Genomic DNA, 21711 nt, shown 5'->3' on the forward strand with positions numbered 1-21711 from the left:
GCTTCTGTTTAAATTCAATGTTGAAATGCTGCACAGACAGATGGAGGGTTTGGGTTCTCATCTCATCTGTCTGTGATCAATGAAACACTGAACATTCAGTGAGAGATTTCACAATGACGACGAGTGAGAATCTCACAGTGTCTGTGTTAGAGATCTCAGATCACCTCCCACAGGCCTGATGCTTCAGATGAAGACACACACTCGCTTGAAAGAGAAAGACACAAGTCAAGCTTGAACTGCTTTTCAGAAGTTTGTCTAAACCCTAACTATGAAGTCTGTTTGATATTCTGTCTGATTGATAAGTGATGTTTCGTGTCATAACACTTTCAGTCGGTTTTTAAAAGAGATTAACACAGAAAATGTTTCAAAGTTCATGAAACGTTTGGACACTAGAAAGAGCACTCAGTAGGGGAAAACCAGCGTTTATTTTCCCATCATTCAAAGCATGCCTGACACCCGCTGTTCTCTCTGCAGATCTGTTTGTGTGTGTGTGTGTGTGTGTGTGTTTAAGTGATGTGTGTGATGTGTGTCAAATCTGTACATGTGAGTGCAGGACATGCAGATCTCTGGTGAAGGGGAAGTCGCATGTTTCTGTTGCGCTGCTGTGCGCGTCAGAGGAAGGTTACAAAAGAGCTGCTGAACATCACTTCTGTGTTTTATATACACACAAAACACAATGAATGATACACTGTGTATCCCACAATCCATTGTGCTTGACCTGACCTTTCATTCCTGTGAGAAAAATCAACCAGAAGAATTGACACCTTATCTGTTGTTTTGCTCTAAAAATCAGAAAATGAATCCACAGAATAAGTGGAGCTAACTCGCTGAATCAAACACGGAACACAGAGTAGAGCAGAGTAGAGTAGACTAGCGCAGCGTTATCACACCATCGAATTGGACAAATACTGTAACATCTATGACTAACAATTTAGTTTTAAACCTTACATTACTCGGGTCTAATGCATTATAATGAGATAAAATGATTTAATCAAACGAAAAATGTATAAAACTTTATTACTTTACCTCTTCCGCTAACATGATTTCTCGTTCCCGTCTGATTGATGTATCAGCCTTGCCATCAGTGGTGGATTTGAAGACTACATATCCCATCATTCCGCGCTTCAACATCGCGTCATCAAGCTACTCCATTGTTGTTGTTTTGATCTTGCGCCCTCTGGCGGCGATTTCTACAAACTGTTCCTTTAAGTATGTACAGCACTGAAACACAGAACTGTGCTGTGTTTTAACTTTTCTGTTTTTCCTGTTTGCTCCTGTAAAGCTGCTTTGAAACAATACACATTGTGAAAACACTATATAAATAAACTTGAATTGAAATAAGTAAGAAAATGCACTGTATGAAATGTTTTTATTCTTGAATAGCTGGGTTAATAGAAAATAAATAAGCAATAATGTGAATAAGTAACTAATTCATAAATTAATTTTGAATGTTATCAAAACATACATTTAAGAATGTAGCCGTCATGTGTACGTAAATGTCTGACATCCACGACACTCCTCCCATCGGTTCTGTGATTGTGCGTTCGCAAGGATTCCTGGGTAGTGGACTTCAGTGGAGTCCGTATCTATGCGAGCTTCGCCAAAGACCGCATCGAGGCCACAAAGGAGGCGCTCGAGAGCAGACTTCTGATCGCTAAAAAGACAACTGGGACACTTTACGGACTCGTAGACTTGGAGAGCACGCGCAATTTCAGTCCACGAGACCGCAAGTCCACATGAAGTGCGCCATTTGGGACTGGGTCAGAGGCTGCGTCCAAATACCCCCACTCGCGGTCTTGGCCACTTGAGAGCGCGCGCTTAAAAAATGCTAAAGGGCAGTAAACACTAAACCCACACTACCTTGCTTCGGAGCGTATCCCATCATGCATCATGTTCTGGATATGAATCATGATACTTTTTGCTCAGGTCTCGCGAGATGTTGCGACAAGCTTTCAAGTGTATGCTATACTACTACTTTTTTAAGGTTATATCTTTATTTATCCTATGTTTGGCTAACATGTGTTATTTTTTTTGGCTACAGCTGCTTTGATAAAATACTAATAAAGCGTTTTAAGACGCAACCTCTAGATGGAAAAAATGTTGGGCCGGCCTTTATTTTTCCTTTACCTTTTTGCTTAGTTTGTAATAAATTTGGCCTGGAGGTGAGGGCTTAAAATGCCTGGCCATTGGACGGTCAGTCTAGTTCTGCCTCTCTTTTGTCTCTCTTATTATTTATAATAATCACTGTAACACTGTGTAAAACACCTGCTCATCAGTCACAAAAAAATTCAATTCAATTCAAGTTTATTTATATAGCGCTTTTCACAATGTGTATTGTTTCAAAGCAGCTTTACAGGGGCAAACAGGAAAAACAGAAAAGTTAAAACACAGCACAGCACAGTGCATGGTATTTATACAACGAGTAAGTTCATTCTAATAAATAACATCTAATTTCTAAATAAATAAATAAATAAATGAATGAAAAATAAATGAATGAAAAATAAATATACCAATCCATTCTGTCTCATAAATTTATAGGTTCAGGTTTATATGCAATTTTATAGTTGAGAGTAAATAAAACACCAACCTTATGCACATAGACATTTACTTCAAGAACACTCATTAAATAGGAACAAAGAAAATAATGTAAACATAGTCAACTATAATTATGATGTAAAGATCACTTTTCAAGAAAACTGGCTCGCAGGATAAAAACTATTTAATCAGTAGTTACGGTGTTGAGGGAACACTTCATATTGTACTTTCATCAACTAAACGATGTGCTACAAGTACCAAAAGTCACAATAAAACCAGTTTCACTACTGTTACACTTAAATGTTCTTAAAGTACGTATATATGAAAAAACACATGAACTTCACGTAAGTATAAAGTAGAGTCATATTGTGTAAGGGTGTGTTGTAGAGATATCTTGGCTCCTCCCTTAGTCTGTAAACTCTCTCTTACAGTAAATGACACTTGTGCAATCCATTTCCTATGAAACACAAACAGTCTTGCGCTGTCAATCATTTGCTCTTTATTTGTGATCACGTGTGTGTCTAGAGCCAGAGGCTTGAGATACCTGAGAGAGGTTTGATCATGTTTGTTTTTCTTCTGCTATCAAGAACACTGATGATGTCACATGAACAGCTTTGACAAACTTTAACAAAATCTTCTGTGTTGATGATGTTTGTGTGTCTGTTGTGTTGTCCCGGTCAGGGTTGATGTATAAAGGAATAAAGGTTACCAAGGAGCCGCTTCAGCTGGTTGCCACGGCAGCGTGACATCAGTGTGATTTAACAACGGCTCTTTATTACATTATGGGGGAAATGCCCAACACAATCACTACAAGAGAGACTTACAGACAGTTTTATGATTCTGTGATAAGAGATTTATTATATTGTGTCAAAACAATAAAGTGCGTCATATTTGATTCATGTTCAAAGGGGTGGTATGACACGGCTAAAACAAAATATTATGTTTTTCTTAGATGTAATACAACATGTTAACACGATTTAAGGTTATTAAGTGCATGTTTGTATCTCTCTGAAACTCGCAGATTTTTGACAAAGCTCATCGTTCTAAAAAGCGAGGTGTGCTCTGATTGGCCAGTTCACCAGTGTGTAGTGATTGGTGGAATACTGCAAGCGTGTGAGGGAAATGTAACGTCTCTGACCATATTTGGAACATCAGGTTCCTCTTCAATTGTACTGACAGGTACACCACCTTACTTGAGTATACATTTGGGTGGTCTTAGTCAAATCAATTTACCAATTCAGTTCAAGTTTATTTATATAGCGCTCTTCACAATGTGCACTATTCCAAAGCAGCTTTACAGGAGCAAATAAGAAATAAACACAGAGAGGGTAAAACACGGCACAGTGCATGGTGTTTATAAGATAAACACCATGTGCAAGATCATTCTAATAAATAACATCTAATAAATAAATAAATGCAGACCACCAACTGAAGTAGATGTGTGGGGGTGTGGTTACTCGAGGCATTTTTACTTTGAGATAGAATGACTCTTTAATATTTGCAATTTGACATTTCTAATACATTAATACATTCATGGGCAACTTATAAAACACCAAAGACACAGAAAACACGTGTTTGCGGCATATGACCCCTTTAATGTTTGAAGAAATGTTAATGTTATTTGTGTTTAACGTTATTTTCTGTATTTCACATGATTTTGTGCTGAATCTAACACACACACGCACAATGATGATGATGTGGTATATTTCAGTGAAGACAGTGGGAATATATTGACGGTATCACTTCTGTCTTTATCAGGTCTGTTGACTCAGCTGCTATATAAACTCTGTGTGTATGTGTCCGCGCATGTGCAGATCTGAGTCACTCAAGTGAGTTTCTTGCAGAAAAGGAGATGTGGATTCAGAACACACCAATCACAGGTCATACAAGTTCATCTGTTCTCACAAAATGAGTTTATTAGTTTTCACAATAACACACACTGTTCATTGTAAGTCTACATGTGTGTGTTAACAGTATAAAGATGCTTGTCTGCACAGGAGTGTTTCTCATGAGTCAAACACAATCTGCCCGTAGGCCATAACCCGTCTGAGTCACCACACAAACACTCGCTCAGATATTCAACACGTCTGCACAAGCATGAGATCATCAAAGCTGAACCTCACCGACTGTCAAAGATTCAAGACATTTCTTAGAAACAAGAGTTCATACATTTAGTTGATAGTGACACGGCCGTGACTTCAGTGTGTCCAGTTCTCACGGATCAATAATTGAGATGATCTTTATCCAGTCAAATATGAAACCAGCCTTTCCTCAAAAGATGCTCTGAGATTAAGCAAAAATTTATCAAAAGTGTTCCTGCTCCTGATTTCTTGAGAACGACTGATATAAAGTCCACTGGTTTACAGTCAAACGGTCCCCTGTAATATAAGAGCATTAAACATTCATTTGCAGAAGAGAGAAAAATATATAAATATTCACTGCGATATTGCAGCAGATCTCATGATGCGTGTTAATAAGTTTATGTAAGAAGCTTCAACTGCCCCACGAGACACATAACATCTCCTGCGAGATGATAAAGAGATCTCACTTTGGCCTGAGCAATTCCAAAGATTCATGAAATAATATCAACTCATGTTTACAACACAAATATCAACAGAAGTGTCACAGCGTCTCTGTACATGCTGACAGTATATGAAAGACTTTCAGTAGTCGATGTCTCAGATGTTTAAAACCCGCGCACGTGTGTGTGTGTGTGTAAAGAATCTTCAGTAGACCGAGTTAATATATCAGAAATAAATCATCTTCTCTCTGTGAAATACGAGTCAATAATCAACATGATAACAGAAATCATCACATTCAGTGTCTGTGAATCCAGTTTTCTGTTGGATCGCTGGCAGCGGCAAACACTCGCTCCACACGTGATAAAACATCACAAACAGAGACCTTCAGCGAGGTCCGATCAGCACACGAGAGGGCCGCTCTCTCTCCTTCAGTCCTCCGTGTCGGGCTGAACTCCCAGCATGCCGTGCAGCTCCTCCACCGTGTAACCCAAGAGATTCTGCAGGTCGCAGACGAAGCGGTACACGTAACGTTTCCCTGACGTCTTGTGGATGATGTTCTTATCGTAGTAGTATCGAAGTCCCCGACTCAACTTCTCATAGTTCATCTTGGGTTTGTTCTTCCTCTTCCCCCAGCGGCGCGCCACCTGATGCACACACCAGATTAAGCGTTAGAACCTCGACAACAGGTCTGCAAATCAATATAAATCACGCCATGACTGTGTCTCACCTCATCGGGGTCGGTGAGTTTGAATTCCCAGCCGTCGCCGGTCCAGCTGATGATGTTCTGACAGGTGGAGTCGGTCAACAGCTCCAGAAGAAACTGCCACAGCTGAATGGGGCCACTTCCTACACGCACACACACACACGTTATTTACAGTCATGGATTGAAAGCGTTCTTCAGTTCAGAATGAAACACACCTGTGAATCCTGCGAGCACAGCGGCCGGTATCACTGCTTTTCCCTGCTCCAGCGGTTCGTTCCGCTCTTGAACGTAGTCTTTGAAGGACAGTCCCTGTTTGCCCAACGACAGCGGGGTCACCCCCAGCTCCTCCTCAAAGCTGTCATAGGACGGGACGCGCTGGGTGTCAGCGAGGGAGGAGTGGCTCCCCCAGGACCTCAGGACGCTCTCGGAACCCTCCGCGCTCTCCTGAGACGTCTGGTCCCGTGACGACCCTGCAGAGAATGTGGTTTATAGAGGTGTGATCTCAGCGAAGCGTGAGCGAGTCAAGTCAGTGAACGTACCGGGTGTGTTGAGACGCGGAGCCGCTCCGGAGGCCTCGTGACTGATGTAGCTCACGCTGACCGTGCTCAGCTGAGGTTTGGGATACGCGGACATCTCGGGCTCAGAACCTTCATCAGCGCTCTCGAAGAGCTCTCGGAGCAGACTGATGCAGTTGTCAGGAACCGTCAGAGAACGCTCCTCCAGTCTGATGTCTACACACAAAAGATCGTCAAAAAATGAAGCGTCAAAACCTGCCACAGACATCAACAGTCACGTGTCCGAACACTTACGGTTCCTGCTGCTCCAGCTGGACTCAGATGGCCGACTCGACACTCTGGCCTCTTCTTTGTCTTGATAAGCTGCAGAGAATCAAAAGGCATCAGTGACCTCACACGTGACACATGCGCTTCAAGCCGGTGACAGAACGCTCCAGTACCTCTCAACATCTGCTCAATGTGCTCCCACAGAATGTCACCCACAAAGTCCGGAGCCAGATCCAGGAATCCCTCCTTACCCAGATCACACAGCTCACTGCCGCTCATGTCAAACTTAAAGAAGTTGATGTTGGTCAAGCTGAACTCACCCGACGCCCAGTACAGCCACTGCAACACCTGCTCTTTCATCCATCTGCGTGGGTCTGAGGGACAGCCATGTTTTATTCAAGTGTGTGTGTGTGTGTGTGTGTGTGTGTGTGTCATGTTGAGACGAAAACTCACTGTCTGAGATGCCACATAGACGCTGAACTTTAGAGAATCCACTGAAACTGGCCTTCAGAGCTTGACTCATGACGGCTTTACTGCAGGGCGTCAGCAGAGGCACACAACACACATCTACAACAAATACACACACACACACGCGTGAGCTCGTGTCAATGTGAACATCACAAGAATATTATGGTCTGTATCGACGCTCTCGTTTACCCTGCGAGAAACACTCCAGACCTGAAGGAACTTCTTGAGCGGGCGACTCTTCCTCAACCGGCGGATAAAACCCCGAGAACAGAGACAAGGGGTCTTCAAACATCTCGAAAGCTACCTGACGCTGAGCCAATAAAACACAAAACATCAGAGTCAGGTGACTAAATCAACACACACACACAGTGAATCATGTAAAGCAGGACAGACATGCTTGTTCGGTCCAGACCAGCACAGTCAGGAAAAACCCACAGGACACGCCCTCACCACTGCCAGTGACGTCATCACTACAGCTTCTTATCTTCCTGTGAGTGCTCCTCCGCCAATGGGAGGACAGCACCAAATTTGGCTTTCCAGTTCCGTGCCAGTATGAACTGCGTGGGCGACGCCTGACCTCCAATCATTTTACAGCAGCCCTCGTCTCGTCCAATCAAATCACAGCAAAGGCTTTAAGACGACCCTGATCTGATCCACACATCGGACTAACCCTTCAGCCTCATCACATCCATACACATACATAACGCTGTATTTTTTTATTTGAGTTGTTACTTGTGTGAAGTTTTCAATGTTTCATAATTCACAGACGACTTGCTCGCGAGTACATTACTTTAAACACACGTGACACACTCCCGCTTACCTTCAGTTTGTTTCTGTATCCAGAAAAGACAGACTCCATATCACACAGACCTGAACACACACAAAGACTTTAGTTTCATAAACGATTCATTATGACCAATAAACACAATCAAGCAACATAAACAAACTGATCTGAAGAGTAAACACGTCCATGAAGACCAGCGCGCGCCTTTGATCACGTTCATTCAATGGAAATAAAGTTTTAAACGTGAAATCTGATTCATGACTGATTTCCGTTTAACTACATTAATCTCACGTGATATAAGTGTATCCTTCAGAAATATCACGACACAGTCTCACAATAAAGCAGCTCAACAGATGTGGAGGAAATGAAGAGATAAAACCGACCTGTTGAATCCTCACAAAACTCGATGAAATAAATCCGATTTGACTGCGGTTCAGTCGATTAATCCACCACAGATGTGATTCTAATAAACGTGAATATTCTCAGAGCTTAGATCAGATGTGATCAGAATGTGTTAATGTTGAGATCAGATGCGTTCGTTTCTGCGCGTCTCGACACAATATTCAGCGTTTATGGGCTTTCAGCCCGCGCGCGCTCCCTGTTCGTGATGATGATGGTGCTGGTGGGTGGAGCCATATGGATCTGCGCGCTCACATTGCAATGCATTATATTCGACATATAATAACAACAACAAAATCAATAAGATTGGCTTCGAACACGACGCTGCAAAATAAACGTGCGCTATATTCATTCGTGGACAATATATGTAAAAAGTCAGTGTTGTCTGGTGATAAAACTGACGAACTGGTGAGATCACAAGTGAATAAAGTTGCTTTTTAACAAAAGACAATTTACAAGCAAATGTGGCCTATAGGTTCCGTGTGTGTGTGTGTGTGTGTGTGTGTGTGTGTAATGGCCATTAACACTCAGTGTGTGGTATGACAGAGACTTTCACACGTTTTATCTCAGTGTTTAGCGGCAGTTTCCTCCCACATTCTGTGATTATTATTCAGTGAGATCAGGGCAGTTTTCTTCACTACGTCTAGAGTGCTCACTGGCCATCTCACACAATTCACCGAGATAAACACAGTTAATGATTAAACATCAGCACAGGATCAGACTCTGTTATATCAATAGAGTTTTAGTCATGGGTCTGACCCAACCCTGTCTTGGTCCACGTTTTAAAGCTGTCATTAAATGTTTGATTTGCTAGCGAAAATAAATAGAAAAAAAGATTAAAAAAATGTTCATCACGTCGAATCTGGTTAATTAATTGTTTACAATAATTGATATTTGTTTATAATATGATTGTAGCTATGATACGCGCGCGATGCAAAGCAGTAGCAGTTTGCGCAGACCGACATGCGCAGATTCAGCTGAGCGCAGACGCAGTTAAGCATGTAGCCCGTCCAGTGTGTGGCATATGAAACTGCTAACAGTCCTGAACAAATCGGTCAGCCGTATGTGATCGTCAACAGACAGAGATTTTTCTTTTCTTTTTTACTTTTACAGAATATTGTTTGTATAATACTATTTTCACTAGTCAGTTGTAAATTATTTTTGTCATATTTTCTATGCTTTGGCAATGCAAAAATGTACGTTTGTCATTCCAATAAAGCTATTTTGAATTTGAATTGAAATGAGAGAGAGAGAGAGATGCTCCAGCATCAACACGCTGCCTTCACCTCTTACGTTACAATGCATTAAACTGTTTTAAATAGTCAATAACATTTTAAAGGACAATCACGAAAAAATCGATTCTCGTGGCGGACAGTGTTGATATTGTGTCGGGGTGCTGAAACACGCTACTTTAATAGTTTGAGAGCTAATAGGTGTAGGGGGCTAAGATGACTGAAGCCCACCTAAAAAGGCCTCGGAGCGCCCCTGTTCCAAACCTGCTCAATACAGAGAAAGATTGGACATTGTTCATACCATAGTAGGAAAATGTAATGGGAGTCAAAGGTGCCACGAAAATGTTTGCTCTCGTAAATTCTTTAAAAGATCTAATTTTGTGTTCAACACGACAAAAAAATAAACAATGTTTTGTTTTATGGTAGTGAATGGTGTCTCAGAACTGAAAGTTGCTAACATTCTTCCAAATATTTTCCTTGTTTTTGTCACAACAAAGAAATATGTACAGATTTGGAGCAACTCAAGGGTGAGTAAATGATGACAGAATTTTCATTTTTGGGCGAACTATGGCTTTCAGTCTCAGTTTGTGCTCTTTCACGTCTCGTCTCCTGTGAGATTGTGAAATCTCTCTCTCAGTCGTCCTGCCGTGGCCTCATGTCACAACATAACACAACATGAAAGCTCTGAAGATATATTTATAGAAACAATCTCTAAACCTTACAAGAAGCATCTCACAAGCCTGAGTAAATAAAGACTGTCAAGTTTAAAGTCAATGCAAAGCTTGTGTGATCCGTCATCATTCTCAAGGTGAACACAAGACACATGAGCAACAAACAAACAAACAAACAAATGAGCCTTAAGTAAACTGACCAGTGAGTATAAACTAATCTTCTCTTTTAATGTGAACACTATTAAACTCCATTTGTTCATTTGTTCATTTCTTGTGTGTCACTGTTGTGTCTCTTTGACATGAGTTTTAAATAATGAGCTTTCCTGTAGCTCAGTGGTAAGCGCAAGGTTGTGGGTTCGAACCCCGGGGATTGCAAATACCTATGTAAAATATATAGGATAAAGCAATGTAATTCGATTTGGATAAAAGCGTCTGCCAAAAGCTTTAATGTAAATGTCAATTAAGATTTTTTTGAAACTGTAATGTGTTTTGAAGCAGCTCAGATCAACTTTAGTTTGATATCTCTTATATTAAAGGGATTTATTTGGGGGTTACATGTAGTTTAGCTGGAGGGGTTGATTCCCAAACACATTTAACACACACACACAATCACAGAAGAAAACCGTCCGTCAATAATCTTTGTGGAGTTTGTATGTTGTCCGTGTGTCAGGCAGGACAGTTGCTCGAGGATTCCAAATTGTCCCCCACACGTAGACTGACTTGTGTAGAGATTGATTTGTGTAGAGATTGATTTGTGTAGAGATTGATTGGTGTAGAGATTGACTTGTGTAGAGATTGACGTGTGTAGAGATTGACTTGTGTAGAGATTGATTTGTGTAGAGATTGACTTGTGTAGAGATTGATTTGTGTAGAGATTGATTAGAGTAGAGATTGATTTGTGTAGAGATTGATTTGTGTAGAGATTGACTTGTGTAGAGATTGACTTGTGTAGAGATTGATTTGTGTAGAGATTGACTAGAGTAGAGATTGACTTGTGTAGCGATTAATTAGAGTAGAGATTGATTTGTGTAGAGATTGACTTGAGTAGAGATTGACTTGTGTAGAGATTGACTTGTGTAGAGATTGACTTGAGTAGAGATTGACTAGAGTAGAGATTGACTAGAGTAGAGATTGACTAGAGTAGAGATTGACTTGTGTAGAGATTGACTAGAGTAGAGATTGACTTGTGTAGAGATTGACTTGAGTAGAGATTGACTAGAGTAGAGATTGACTAGAGTAGAGATTGACTAGAGTAGAGATTGACTAGAGTAGAGATTGACTTGTGTAGAGATTGATTTGTGTAGAGATTGACTAGTGTAGAGATTAACTTGTGTAGAGATTGACTTGTGTAGAGATTGACTTGTGTAGAGATTGACTTGAGTAGAGATTGACTAGAGTAGAGATTGACTAGAGTAGAGATTGACTAGAGTAGAGATTAACTTGTGTAGAGATTGACTTGTGTAGAGATTGACTTGTGTAGAGATTGATTTGAGTAGAGATTGACTAGAGTAGAGATTGACTAGAGTAGAGATTGACTTGTGTAGAGATTGACTTGTGTAGAGATTGACTAGAGTAGAGATTGACTTGTGTAGAGATTGACTTGTGTAGAGATTGACTTGAGTAGAGATTGACTAGAGTAGAGATTGACTAGAGTAGAGATTGACTAGAGTAGAGATTGACTTGTGTAGAGATTGATTTGTGTAGAGATTGACTAGTGTAGAGATTAACTTGTGTAGAGATTGACTTGTGTAGAGATTGACTTGTGTAGAGTTTGATTTGTGTAGAGATTGACTAGAGTAGAGATTGACTTGTGTAGAGATTGACTTGTGTAGAGATTGACTTGTGTAGAGATTGACTAGAGTAGAGATTGACTTGTGTAGAGATTGACTTGTGTAGAGATTGACTTGAGTAGAGATTGACTAGAGTAGAGATTGACTAGAGTAGAGATTGACTAGAGTAGAGATTGACTTGTGTAGAGATTGATTTGTGTAGAGATTGATTTGTGTAGAGATTGACTAGAGTAGAGATTGACTTGTGTAGAGATTGACTTGTGTAGAGACTGACTTGAGTAGAGATTGACTAGAGTAGAGATTGACTAGAGTAGAGATTGACTAGAGTAGAGATTGACTTGTGTAGAGATTGATTTGTGTAGAGATTGACTAGTGTAGAGATTAATTTGTGTAGAGATTGACTTGTGTAGAGATTGACTTGTGTAGAGTTTGACTTGTGTAGAGATTGACTTGTGTAGAGATTGACTTGTGTAGAGATTGACTTGTGTACAGATTGACTAGAGTAGAGATTGACTTGTGTAGAGATTGACTAGAGTAGAGATTGACTTGTGTAGAGATTGACTTGTGTAGAGATTGACTAGAGTAGAGATTGACTTGTGTAGAGATTGACTAGAGTAGAGATTGACTTGTGTAGAGATTGACTTGTGTAGAGATTGATTTGTGTAGAGATTGACTAGAGTAGAGATTGACTTGTGTAGAGATTGATTTGTGTAGAGATTGACTTGTGTAGAGATTGATTTGTGTAGAGATTGACTAGAGTAGAGATTGACCTTTGTAGAGATTGATTTGTGTAGAGATTGACTAGAGTAGAGATTGACTTGTGTAGAGATTGACTAGAGTAGAGATTGATTTGTGTAGAGATTGACTAGAGTAGAGATTGACTTGTGTAGAGATTGACTAGAGTAGAGATTGACTTGTGTAGAGATTGACTAGAGTAGAGATTGACTTGTGTAGAGATTGACTAGAGTAGAGATTGACTTGTGTAGAGATTGATTTGTGTAGAGATTGACTAGAGTAGAGATTGACTAGGGTAGAGATTGACTTGTGTAGAGATTGACTAGAGTAGAGATTGACTAGAGTAGAGATTGACTAGTGTAGAGATTAACTTGTGTAGAGATTGACTTGTGTAGAGATTGACTAGAGTAGAGATTAACTTGTGTAGAGATTGACTAGTGTAGAGATTAACTTGTGTAGAGATTGACTTGTGTAGAGATTGACTAGAGTAGAGATTAACTTGTGTAGAGATTGACTTGTGTAGAGATTGACTAGAGTAGAGATTGACTTGTGTAGAGATTGACTAGAGTAGAGATTGACTTGTGTAGAGATTGACTTGTGTAGAGATTGACTAGAGTAGAGATTGACTTGTGTAGAGATTGACTTGTGTAGAGATTGATTTGTGTAGAGATTGACTAGAGTAGAGATTGACTAGAGTAGAGATTGACTAGAGTAGAGATTGATTTGTGTAGAGATTGACTTGTGTAGAGATTGATTTGTGTAGAGATTGACTAGAGTAGAGATTGACTTGTGTAGAGATTGATTTGTGTAGAGATTGACTTGTGTAGAGATTGACTTGTGTAGAGATTGACTAGAGTAGAGATTGACTTGTGTAGAGATTGACTCGTGTAGAGATTGACTTGTGTAGAGATTGACTTGTGTAGAGATTGACTAGAGTAGAGATTGACTTGTGTAGAGATTGACTTGTGTAGAGATTGACTTGTGTAGAGATTGACTAGAGTAGAGATTGACTAGAGTAGAGATTGACTAGAGTAGAGATTGACTAGAGTAGAGATTGACTAGAGTAGAGATTGATTTGTGTAGAGATTGACTTGTGTAGAGATTGATTTGTGTAGAGATTGACTAGAGTAGAGATTGACTTGTGTAGAGATTGATTTGTGTAGAGATTGACTAGAGTAGAGATTGACTAGAGTAGAGATTGACTAGAGTAGAGATTGACTAGAGTAGAGATTGACTAGAGTAGAGATTGACTAGAGTAGAGATTGACTAGAGTAGAGATTGACTAGAGTAGAGATTGATTTGTGTAGAGATTGACTAGAGTAGAGATTGATTTGTGTAGAGATTGACTTGTGTAGAGATTGATTTGTGTAGAGATTGACTAGAGTAGAGATTGACTAGAGTAGAGATTGACTAGAGTAGAGATTGACTTGTGTAGAGATTGACTAGAGTAGAGATTGACTTGTGTAGAGATTGACTAGAGTAGAGATTGACTTGTGTAGAGATTGATTTGTGTAGAGATTGACTAGAGTAGAGATTGACTAGGGTAGAGATTGACTTGTGTAGAGATTGACTAGAGTAGAGATTGACTAGAGTAGAGATTGACTAGTGTAGAGATTAACTTGTGTAGAGATTGACTTGTGTAGAGATTGACTAGAGTAGAGATTGACTTGTGTAGAGATTGACTAGTGTAGAGATTAATTTGTGTAGAGATTGACTTGTGTAGAGATTGACTAGAGTAGAGATTAACTTGTGTAGAGATTGACTTGTGTAGAGATTGACTAGAGTAGAGATTGACTTGTGTAGAGATTGACTAGAGTAGAGATTGACTTGTGTAGAGATTGACTTGTGTAGAGATTGACTAGAGTAGAGATTGACTTGTGTAGAGATTGACTTGTGTAGAGATTGATTTGTGTAGAGATTGACTAGAGTAGAGATTGACTAGAGTAGAGATTGACTAGAGTAGAGATTGATTTGTGTAGAGATTGACTTGTGTAGAGATTGATTTGTGTAGAGATTGACTAGAGTAGAGATTGATTTGTGTAGAGATTGACTTGTGTAGAGATTGATTTGTGTAGAGATTGACTAGAGTAGAGATTGACTTGTGTAGAGATTGATTTGTGTAGAGATTGACTTGTGTAGAGATTGACTTGTGTAGAGATTGACTTGTGTAGAGATTGATTTGTGTAGAGATTGATTTGTGTAGAGATTGACTAGAGTAGAGATTGACTTGTGTAGAGATTGACTTGTGTAGAGACTGACTTGAGTAGAGATTGACTAGAGTAGAGATTGACTAGAGTAGAGATTGACTAGAGTAGAGATTGACTTGTGTAGAGATTGATTTGTGTAGAGATTGACTAGTGTAGAGATTAATTTGTGTAGAGATTGACTTGTGTAGAGATTGACTTGTGTAGAGTTTGACTTGTGTAGAGATTGACTTGTGTAGAGATTGACTTGTGTAGAGATTGACTTGTGTACAGATTGACTAGAGTAGAGATTGACTTGTGTAGAGATTGACTAGAGTAGAGATTGACTTGTGTAGAGATTGACTTGTGTAGAGATTGACTAGAGTAGAGATTGACTTGTGTAGAGATTGACTAGAGTAGAGATTGACTTGTGTAGAGATTGACTTGTGTAGAGATTGATTTGTGTAGAGATTGACTAGAGTAGAGATTGACTTGTGTAGAGATTGATTTGTGTAGAGATTGACTTGTGTAGAGATTGATTTGTGTAGAGATTGACTAGAGTAGAGATTGACCTTTGTAGAGATTGATTTGTGTAGAGATTGACTAGAGTAGAGATTGACTTGTGTAGAGATTGACTAGAGTAGAGATTGATTTGTGTAGAGATTGACTAGAGTAGAGATTGACTTGTGTAGAGATTGACTAGAGTAGAGATTGACTTGTGTAGAGATTGACTAGAGTAGAGATTGACTTGTGTAGAGATTGACTAGAGTAGAGATTGACTTGTGTAGAGATTGATTTGTGTAGAGATTGACTAGAGTAGAGATTGACTAGGGTAGAGATTGACTTGTGTAGAGATTGACTAGAGTAGAGATTGACTTGTGTAGAGATTGACTAGAGTAGAGATTAACTTGTGTAGAGATTGACTTGTGTAGAGATTGACTAGAGTAGAGATTGACTTGTGTAGAGATTGACTAGAGTAGAGATTGACTTGTGTAGAGATTGACTTGTGTAGAGATTGACTAGAGTAGAGATTGACTTGTGTAGAGATTGACTTGTGTAGAGATTGATTTGTGTAGAGATTGACTAGAGTAGAGATTGACTAGAGTAGAGATTGACTAGAGTAGAGATTGATTTGTGTAGAGATTGACTTGTGTAGAGATTGATTTGTGTAGAGATTGACTAGAGTAGAGATTGACTTGTGTAGAGATTGATTTGTGTAGAGATTGACTTGTGTAGAGATTGACTTGTGTAGAGATTGACTAGAGTAGAGATTGACTTGTGTAGAGATTGACTCGTGTAGAGATTGACTTGTGTAGAGATTGACTTGTGTAGAGATTGACTAGAGTAGAGATTGACTTGTGTAGAGATTGACTTGTGTAGAGATTGACTTGTGTAGAGATTGACTAGAGTAGAGATTGACTAGAGTAGAGATTGACTAGAGTAGAGATTGACTAGAGTAGAGATTGACTAGAGTAGAGATTGATTTGTGTAGAGATTGACTTGTGTAGAGATTGATTTGTGTAGAGATTGACTAGAGTAGAGATTGACTTGTGTAGAGATTGATTTGTGTAGAGATTGACTAGAGTAGAGATTGACTAGAGTAGAGATTGACTAGAGTAGAGATTGACTAGAGTAGAGATTGACTAGAGTAGAGATTGACTAGAGTAGAGATTGACTAGAGTAGAGATTGACTAGAGTAGAGATTGATTTGTGTAGAGATTGACTAGAGTAGAGATTGATTTGTGTAGAGATTGACTTGTGTAGAGATTGATTTGTGTAGAGATTGACTAGAGTAGAGATTGACTAGAGTAGAGATTGACTAGAGTAGAGATTGACTTGTGTAGAGATTGACTAGAGTAGAGATTGACTTGTGTAGAGATTGACTAGAGTAGAGATTGACTTGTGTAGAGATTGATTTGTGTAGAGATTGACTAGAGTAGAGATTGACTAGGGTAGAGATTGACTTGTGTAGAGATTGAGTAGAGTAGAGATTGACTAGAGTAGAGATTGACTAGTGTAGAGATTAACTTGTGTAGAGATTGACTTGTGTAGAGATTGACTAGAGTAGAGATTGACTTGTGTAGAGATTGACTAGTGTAGAGATTAACTTGTGTAGAGATTGACTTGTGTAGAGATTGACTAGAGTAGAGATTAACTTGTGTAGAGATTGACTTGTGTAGAGATTGACTAGAGTAGAGATTGACTTGTGTAGAGATTGACTAGAGTAGAGATTGACTTGTGTAGAGATTGACTTGTGTAGAGATTGACTAGAGTAGAGATTGACTTGTGTAGAGATTGACTTGTGTAGAGATTGATTTGTGTAGAGATTGACTAGAGTAGAGATTGACTAGAGTAGAGATTGACTAGAGTAGAGATTGATTTGTGTAGAGATTGACTTGTGTAGAGATTGATTTGTGTAGAGATTGACTAGAGTAGAGATTGACTTGTGTATAGATTGATTTGTGTAGAGATTGACTTGTGTAGAGATTGACTTGTGTAGAGATTGACTAGAGTAGAGATTGACTTGTGTAGAGATTGACTAGAGTAGAGATTGACTTGTGTAGAGATTGACTTGTGTAGAGATTGACTAGAGTAGAGATTGACTTGTGTAGAGATTGACTTGTGTAGAGATTGACTTGTGTAGAGATTGACTAGAGTAGAGATTGACTAGAGTAGAGATTGACTAGAGTAGAGATTGATTTGTGTAGAGATTGACTTGTGTAGAGATTGATTTGTGTAGAGATTGACTAGAGTAGAGATTGACTTGTGTAGAGATTGATTTGTGTAGAGATTGACTTGTGTAGAGATTGACTTGTGTAGAGATTGACTAGAGTAGAGATTGACTTGTGTAGAGATTGACTCGTGTAGAGATTGACTTGTGTAGAGATTGACTTGTGTAGAGATTGACTAGAGTAGAGATTGACTTGTGTAGAGATTGACTTGTGTAGAGATTGACTTGTGTAGAGATTGACTAGAGTAGAGATTGACTAGAGTAGAGATTGACTAGAGTAGAGATTGACTAGAGTAGAGATTGACTTGTGTAGAGATTGACTCGTGTAGAGATTGACTTGTGTAGAGATTGACTTGTGTAGAGATTGACTAGAGTAGAGATTGACTTGTGTAGAGATTGACTTGTGTAGAGATTGACTTGTGTAGAGATTGACTAGAGTAGAGATTGACTAGAGTAGAGATTGACTAGAGTAGAGATTGACTAGAGTAGAGATTGACTAGAGTAGAGATTGATTTGTGTAGAGATTGACTTGTGTAGAGATTGACTAGAGTAGAGATTGACTAGGGTAGAGATTGACTTGTGTAGAGATTGACTAGAGTAGAGATTGACTAGAGTAGAGATTGACTAGTGTAGAGATTAACTTGTGTAGAGATTGACTTGTGTAGAGATTGACTAGAGTAGAGATTGACTTGTGTAGAGATTGACTAGTGTAGAGATTAATTTGTGTAGAGATTGACTTGTGTAGAGATTGACTAGAGTAGAGATTAACTTGTGTAGAGATTGACTTGTGTAGAGATTGACTAGAGTAGAGATTGACTTGTGTAGAGATTGACTAGAGTAGAGATTGACTTGTGTAGAGATTGACTTGTGTAGAGATTGACTAGAGTAGAGATTGACTTGTGTAGAGATTGACTTGTGTAGAGATTGATTTGTGTAGAGATTGACTAGAGTAGAGATTGACTAGAGTAGAGATTGACTAGAGTAGAGATTGATTTGTGTAGAGATTGACTTGTGTAGAGATTGATTTGTGTAGAGATTGACTAGAGTAGAGATTGATTTGTGTAGAGATTGACTTGTGTAGAGATTGATTTGTGTAGAGATTGACTAGAGTAGAGATTGACTTGTGTAGAGATTGATTTGTGTAGAGATTGACTTGTGTAGAGATTGACTTGTGTAGAGATTGACTTGTGTAGAGATTGATTTGTGTAGAGATTGATTTGTGTAGAGATTGACTAGAGTAGAGATTGACTTGTGTAGAGATTGACTTGTGTAGAGACTGACTTGAGTAGAGATTGACTAGAGTAGAGATTGACTAGAGTAGAGATTGACTAGAGTAGAGATTGACTTGTGTAGAGATTGATTTGTGTAGAGATTGACTAGTGTAGAGATTAATTTGTGTAGAGATTGACTTGTGTAGAGATTGACTTGTGTAGAGTTTGACTTGTGTAGAGATTGACTTGTGTAGAGATTGACTTGTGTAGAGATTGACTTGTGTACAGATTGACTAGAGTAGAGATTGACTTGTGTAGAGATTGACTAGAGTAGAGATTGACTTGTGTAGAGATTGACTTGTGTAGAGATTGACTAGAGTAGAGATTGACTTGTGTAGAGATTGACTAGAGTAGAGATTGACTTGTGTAGAGATTGACTTGTGTAGAGATTGATTTGTGTAGAGATTGACTAGAGTAGAGATTGACTTGTGTAGAGATTGATTTGTGTAGAGATTGACTTGTGTAGAGATTGATTTGTGTAGAGATTGACTAGAGTAGAGATTGACCTTTGTAGAGATTGATTTGTGTAGAGATTGACTAGAGTAGAGATTGACTTGTGTAGAGATTGACTAGAGTAGAGATTGATTTGTGTAGAGATTGACTAGAGTAGAGATTGACTTGTGTAGAGATTGACTAGAGTAGAGATTGACTTGTGTAGAGATTGACTAGAGTAGAGATTGACTTGTGTAGAGATTGACTAGAGTAGAGATTGACTTGTGTAGAGATTGATTTGTGTAGAGATTGACTAGAGTAGAGATTGACTAGGGTAGAGATTGACTTGTGTAGAGATTGACTAGAGTAGAGATTGACTAGAGTAGAGATTGACTAGTGTAGAGATTAACTTGTGTAGAGATTGACTTGTGTAGAGATTGACTAGAGTAGAGATTAACTTGTGTAGAGATTGACTAGTGTAGAGATTAACTTGTGTAGAGATTGACTTGTGTAGAGATTGACTAGAGTAGAGATTAACTTGTGTAGAGATTGACTTGTGTAGAGATTGACTAGAGTAGAGATTGACTTGTGTAGAGATTGACTAGAGTAGAGATTGACTTGTGTAGAGATTGACTTGTGTAGAGATTGACTAGAGTAGAGATTGACTTGTGTAGAGATTGACTTGTGTAGAGATTGATTTGTGTAGAGATTGACTAGAGTAGAGATTGACTAGAGTAGAGATTGACTAGAGTAGAGATTGATTTGTGTAGAGATTGACTTGTGTAGAGATTGATTTGTGTAGAGATTGACTAGAGTAGAGATTGACTTGTGTAGAGATTGATTTGTGTAGAGATTGACTTGTGTAGAGATTGACTTGTGTAGAGATTGACTAGAGTAGAGATTGACTTGTGTAGAGATTGACTCGTGTAGAGATTGACTTGTGTAGAGATTGACTTGTGTAGAGATTGACTAGAGTAGAGATTGACTTGTGTAGAGATTGACTTGTGTAGAGATTGACTTGTGTAGAGATTGACTAGAGTAGAGATTGACTAGAGTAGAGATTGACTAGAGTAGAGATTGACTAGAGTAGAGATTGACTAGAGTAGAGATTGATTTGTGTAGAGATTGACTTGTGTAGAGATTGATTTGTGTAGAGATTGACTAGAGTAGAGATTGACTTGTGTAGAGATTGATTTGTGTAGAGATTGACTAGAGTAGAGATTGACTAGAGTAGAGATTGACTAGAGTAGAGATTGACTAGAGTAGAGATTGACTAGAGTAGAGATTGACTAGAGTAGAGATTGACTAGAGTAGAGATTGATTTGTGTAGAGATTGACTAGAGTAGAGATTGATTTGTGTAGAGATTGACTTGTGTAGAGATTGATTTGTGTAGAGATTGACTAGAGTAGAGATTGACTAGAGTAGAGATTGACTAGAGTAGAGATTGACTTGTGTAGAGATTGACTAGAGTAGAGATTGACTTGTGTAGAGATTGACTAGAGTAGAGATTGACTTGTGTAGAGATTGATTTGTGTAGAGATTGACTAGAGTAGAGATTGACTAGGGTAGAGATTGACTTGTGTAGAGATTGAGTAGAGTAGAGATTGACTAGAGTAGAGATTGACTAGTGTAGAGATTAACTTGTGTAGAGATTGACTTGTGTAGAGATTGACTAGAGTAGAGATTGACTTGTGTAGAGATTGACTAGTGTAGAGATTAATTTGTGTAGAGATTGACTTGTGTAGAGATTGACTAGAGTAGAGATTAACTTGTGTAGAGATTGACTTGTGTAGAGATTGACTAGAGTAGAGATTGACTTGTGTAGAGATTGACTAGAGTAGAGATTGACTTGTGTAGAGATTGACTTGTGTAGAGATTGACTAGAGTAGAGATTGACTTGTGTAGAGATTGACTTGTGTAGAGATTGATTTGTGTAGAGATTGACTAGAGTAGAGATTGACTAGAGTAGAGATTGACTAGAGTAGAGATTGATTTGTGTAGAGATTGACTTGTGTAGAGATTGATTTGTGTAGAGATTGACTAGAGTAGAGATTGACTTGTGTATAGATTGATTTGTGTAGAGATTGACTTGTGTAGAGATTGACTTGTGTAGAGATTGACTAGAGTAGAGATTGACTTGTGTAGAGATTGACTAGAGTAGAGATTGACTTGTGTAGAGATTGACTTGTGTAGAGATTGACTAGAGTAGAGATTGACTTGTGTAGAGATTGACTTGTGTAGAGATTGACTTGTGTAGAGATTGACTAGAGTAGAGATTGACTAGAGTAGAGATTGACTAGAGTAGAGATTGATTTGTGTAGAGATTGACTTGTGTAGAGATTGATTTGTGTAGAGATTGACTAGAGTAGAGATTGACTTGTGTAGAGATTGACTCGTGTAGAGATTGACTTGTGTAGAGATTGACTTGTGTAGAGATTGACTAGAGTAGAGATTGACTTGTGTAGAGATTGA

General features: G+C 38.9%; 1 protein-coding gene across 6 annotated transcripts; it reads right to left on the reverse strand.

Annotated features, from left to right (window-relative positions):
* Positions 1-4429: 4429 nt before the first annotated feature.
* ets2 (v-ets avian erythroblastosis virus E26 oncogene homolog 2) lies at positions 4430-8382 on the reverse strand. Of its 6 annotated transcripts, none has more exons than XM_056737317.1 (10): positions 8178-8382; positions 7831-7880; positions 7221-7320; positions 6996-7109; positions 6716-6916; positions 6570-6638; positions 6300-6491; positions 5976-6230; positions 5785-5903; positions 4430-5701 (listed from the first exon to the last, which is right to left on the reverse strand). In XM_056737317.1, exons 2-10 carry the CDS (start codon positions 7867-7869, stop codon positions 5486-5488), a joined length of 1305 nt encoding a protein of 434 aa, XP_056593295.1. In that variant the 5' UTR covers positions 7870-7880; positions 8178-8382; the 3' UTR covers positions 4430-5485. The 6 variants fall into 6 exon arrangements, with proteins under 6 accessions (XP_056593295.1, XP_056593296.1, XP_056593294.1 ...); XM_056737318.1 differs by having other exon boundaries at positions 7461-7880; XM_056737316.1 differs by having other exon boundaries at positions 7200-7320; positions 7461-7880; positions 8178-8381.
* Between the last annotated feature and the right edge of the window lie 13329 nt (positions 8383-21711).

Source organism: Triplophysa dalaica, chromosome 22 (assembly GCF_015846415.1).
Source record: "Triplophysa dalaica isolate WHDGS20190420 chromosome 22, ASM1584641v1, whole genome shotgun sequence".
NCBI classification, from domain to species: Eukaryota; Metazoa; Chordata; class Actinopteri; order Cypriniformes; family Nemacheilidae; genus Triplophysa; species Triplophysa dalaica.

What these genes read in the sequence shown, in the direction of transcription:
- ets2 (XM_056737313.1), bottom strand. Translation starts at nt 7,869, where the DNA reads ATGGAGTCTGTCTTTTCTGGATACAGAAACAAACTGAAG. An exon ending in CATTGAGCAGATGTTGAGAG is followed by an intron (nt 6,639 to 6,715) that starts GTACTGGAGCGT and finishes GATTCTCTGCAG; the next exon opens with CTTATCAAGACAAAGAAGAG. An exon ending in TCCGCGTCTCAACACACCCG is followed by an intron (nt 6,231 to 6,299) that starts GTACGTTCACTG and finishes CATTCTCTGCAG; the next exon opens with GGTCGTCACGGGACCAGACG.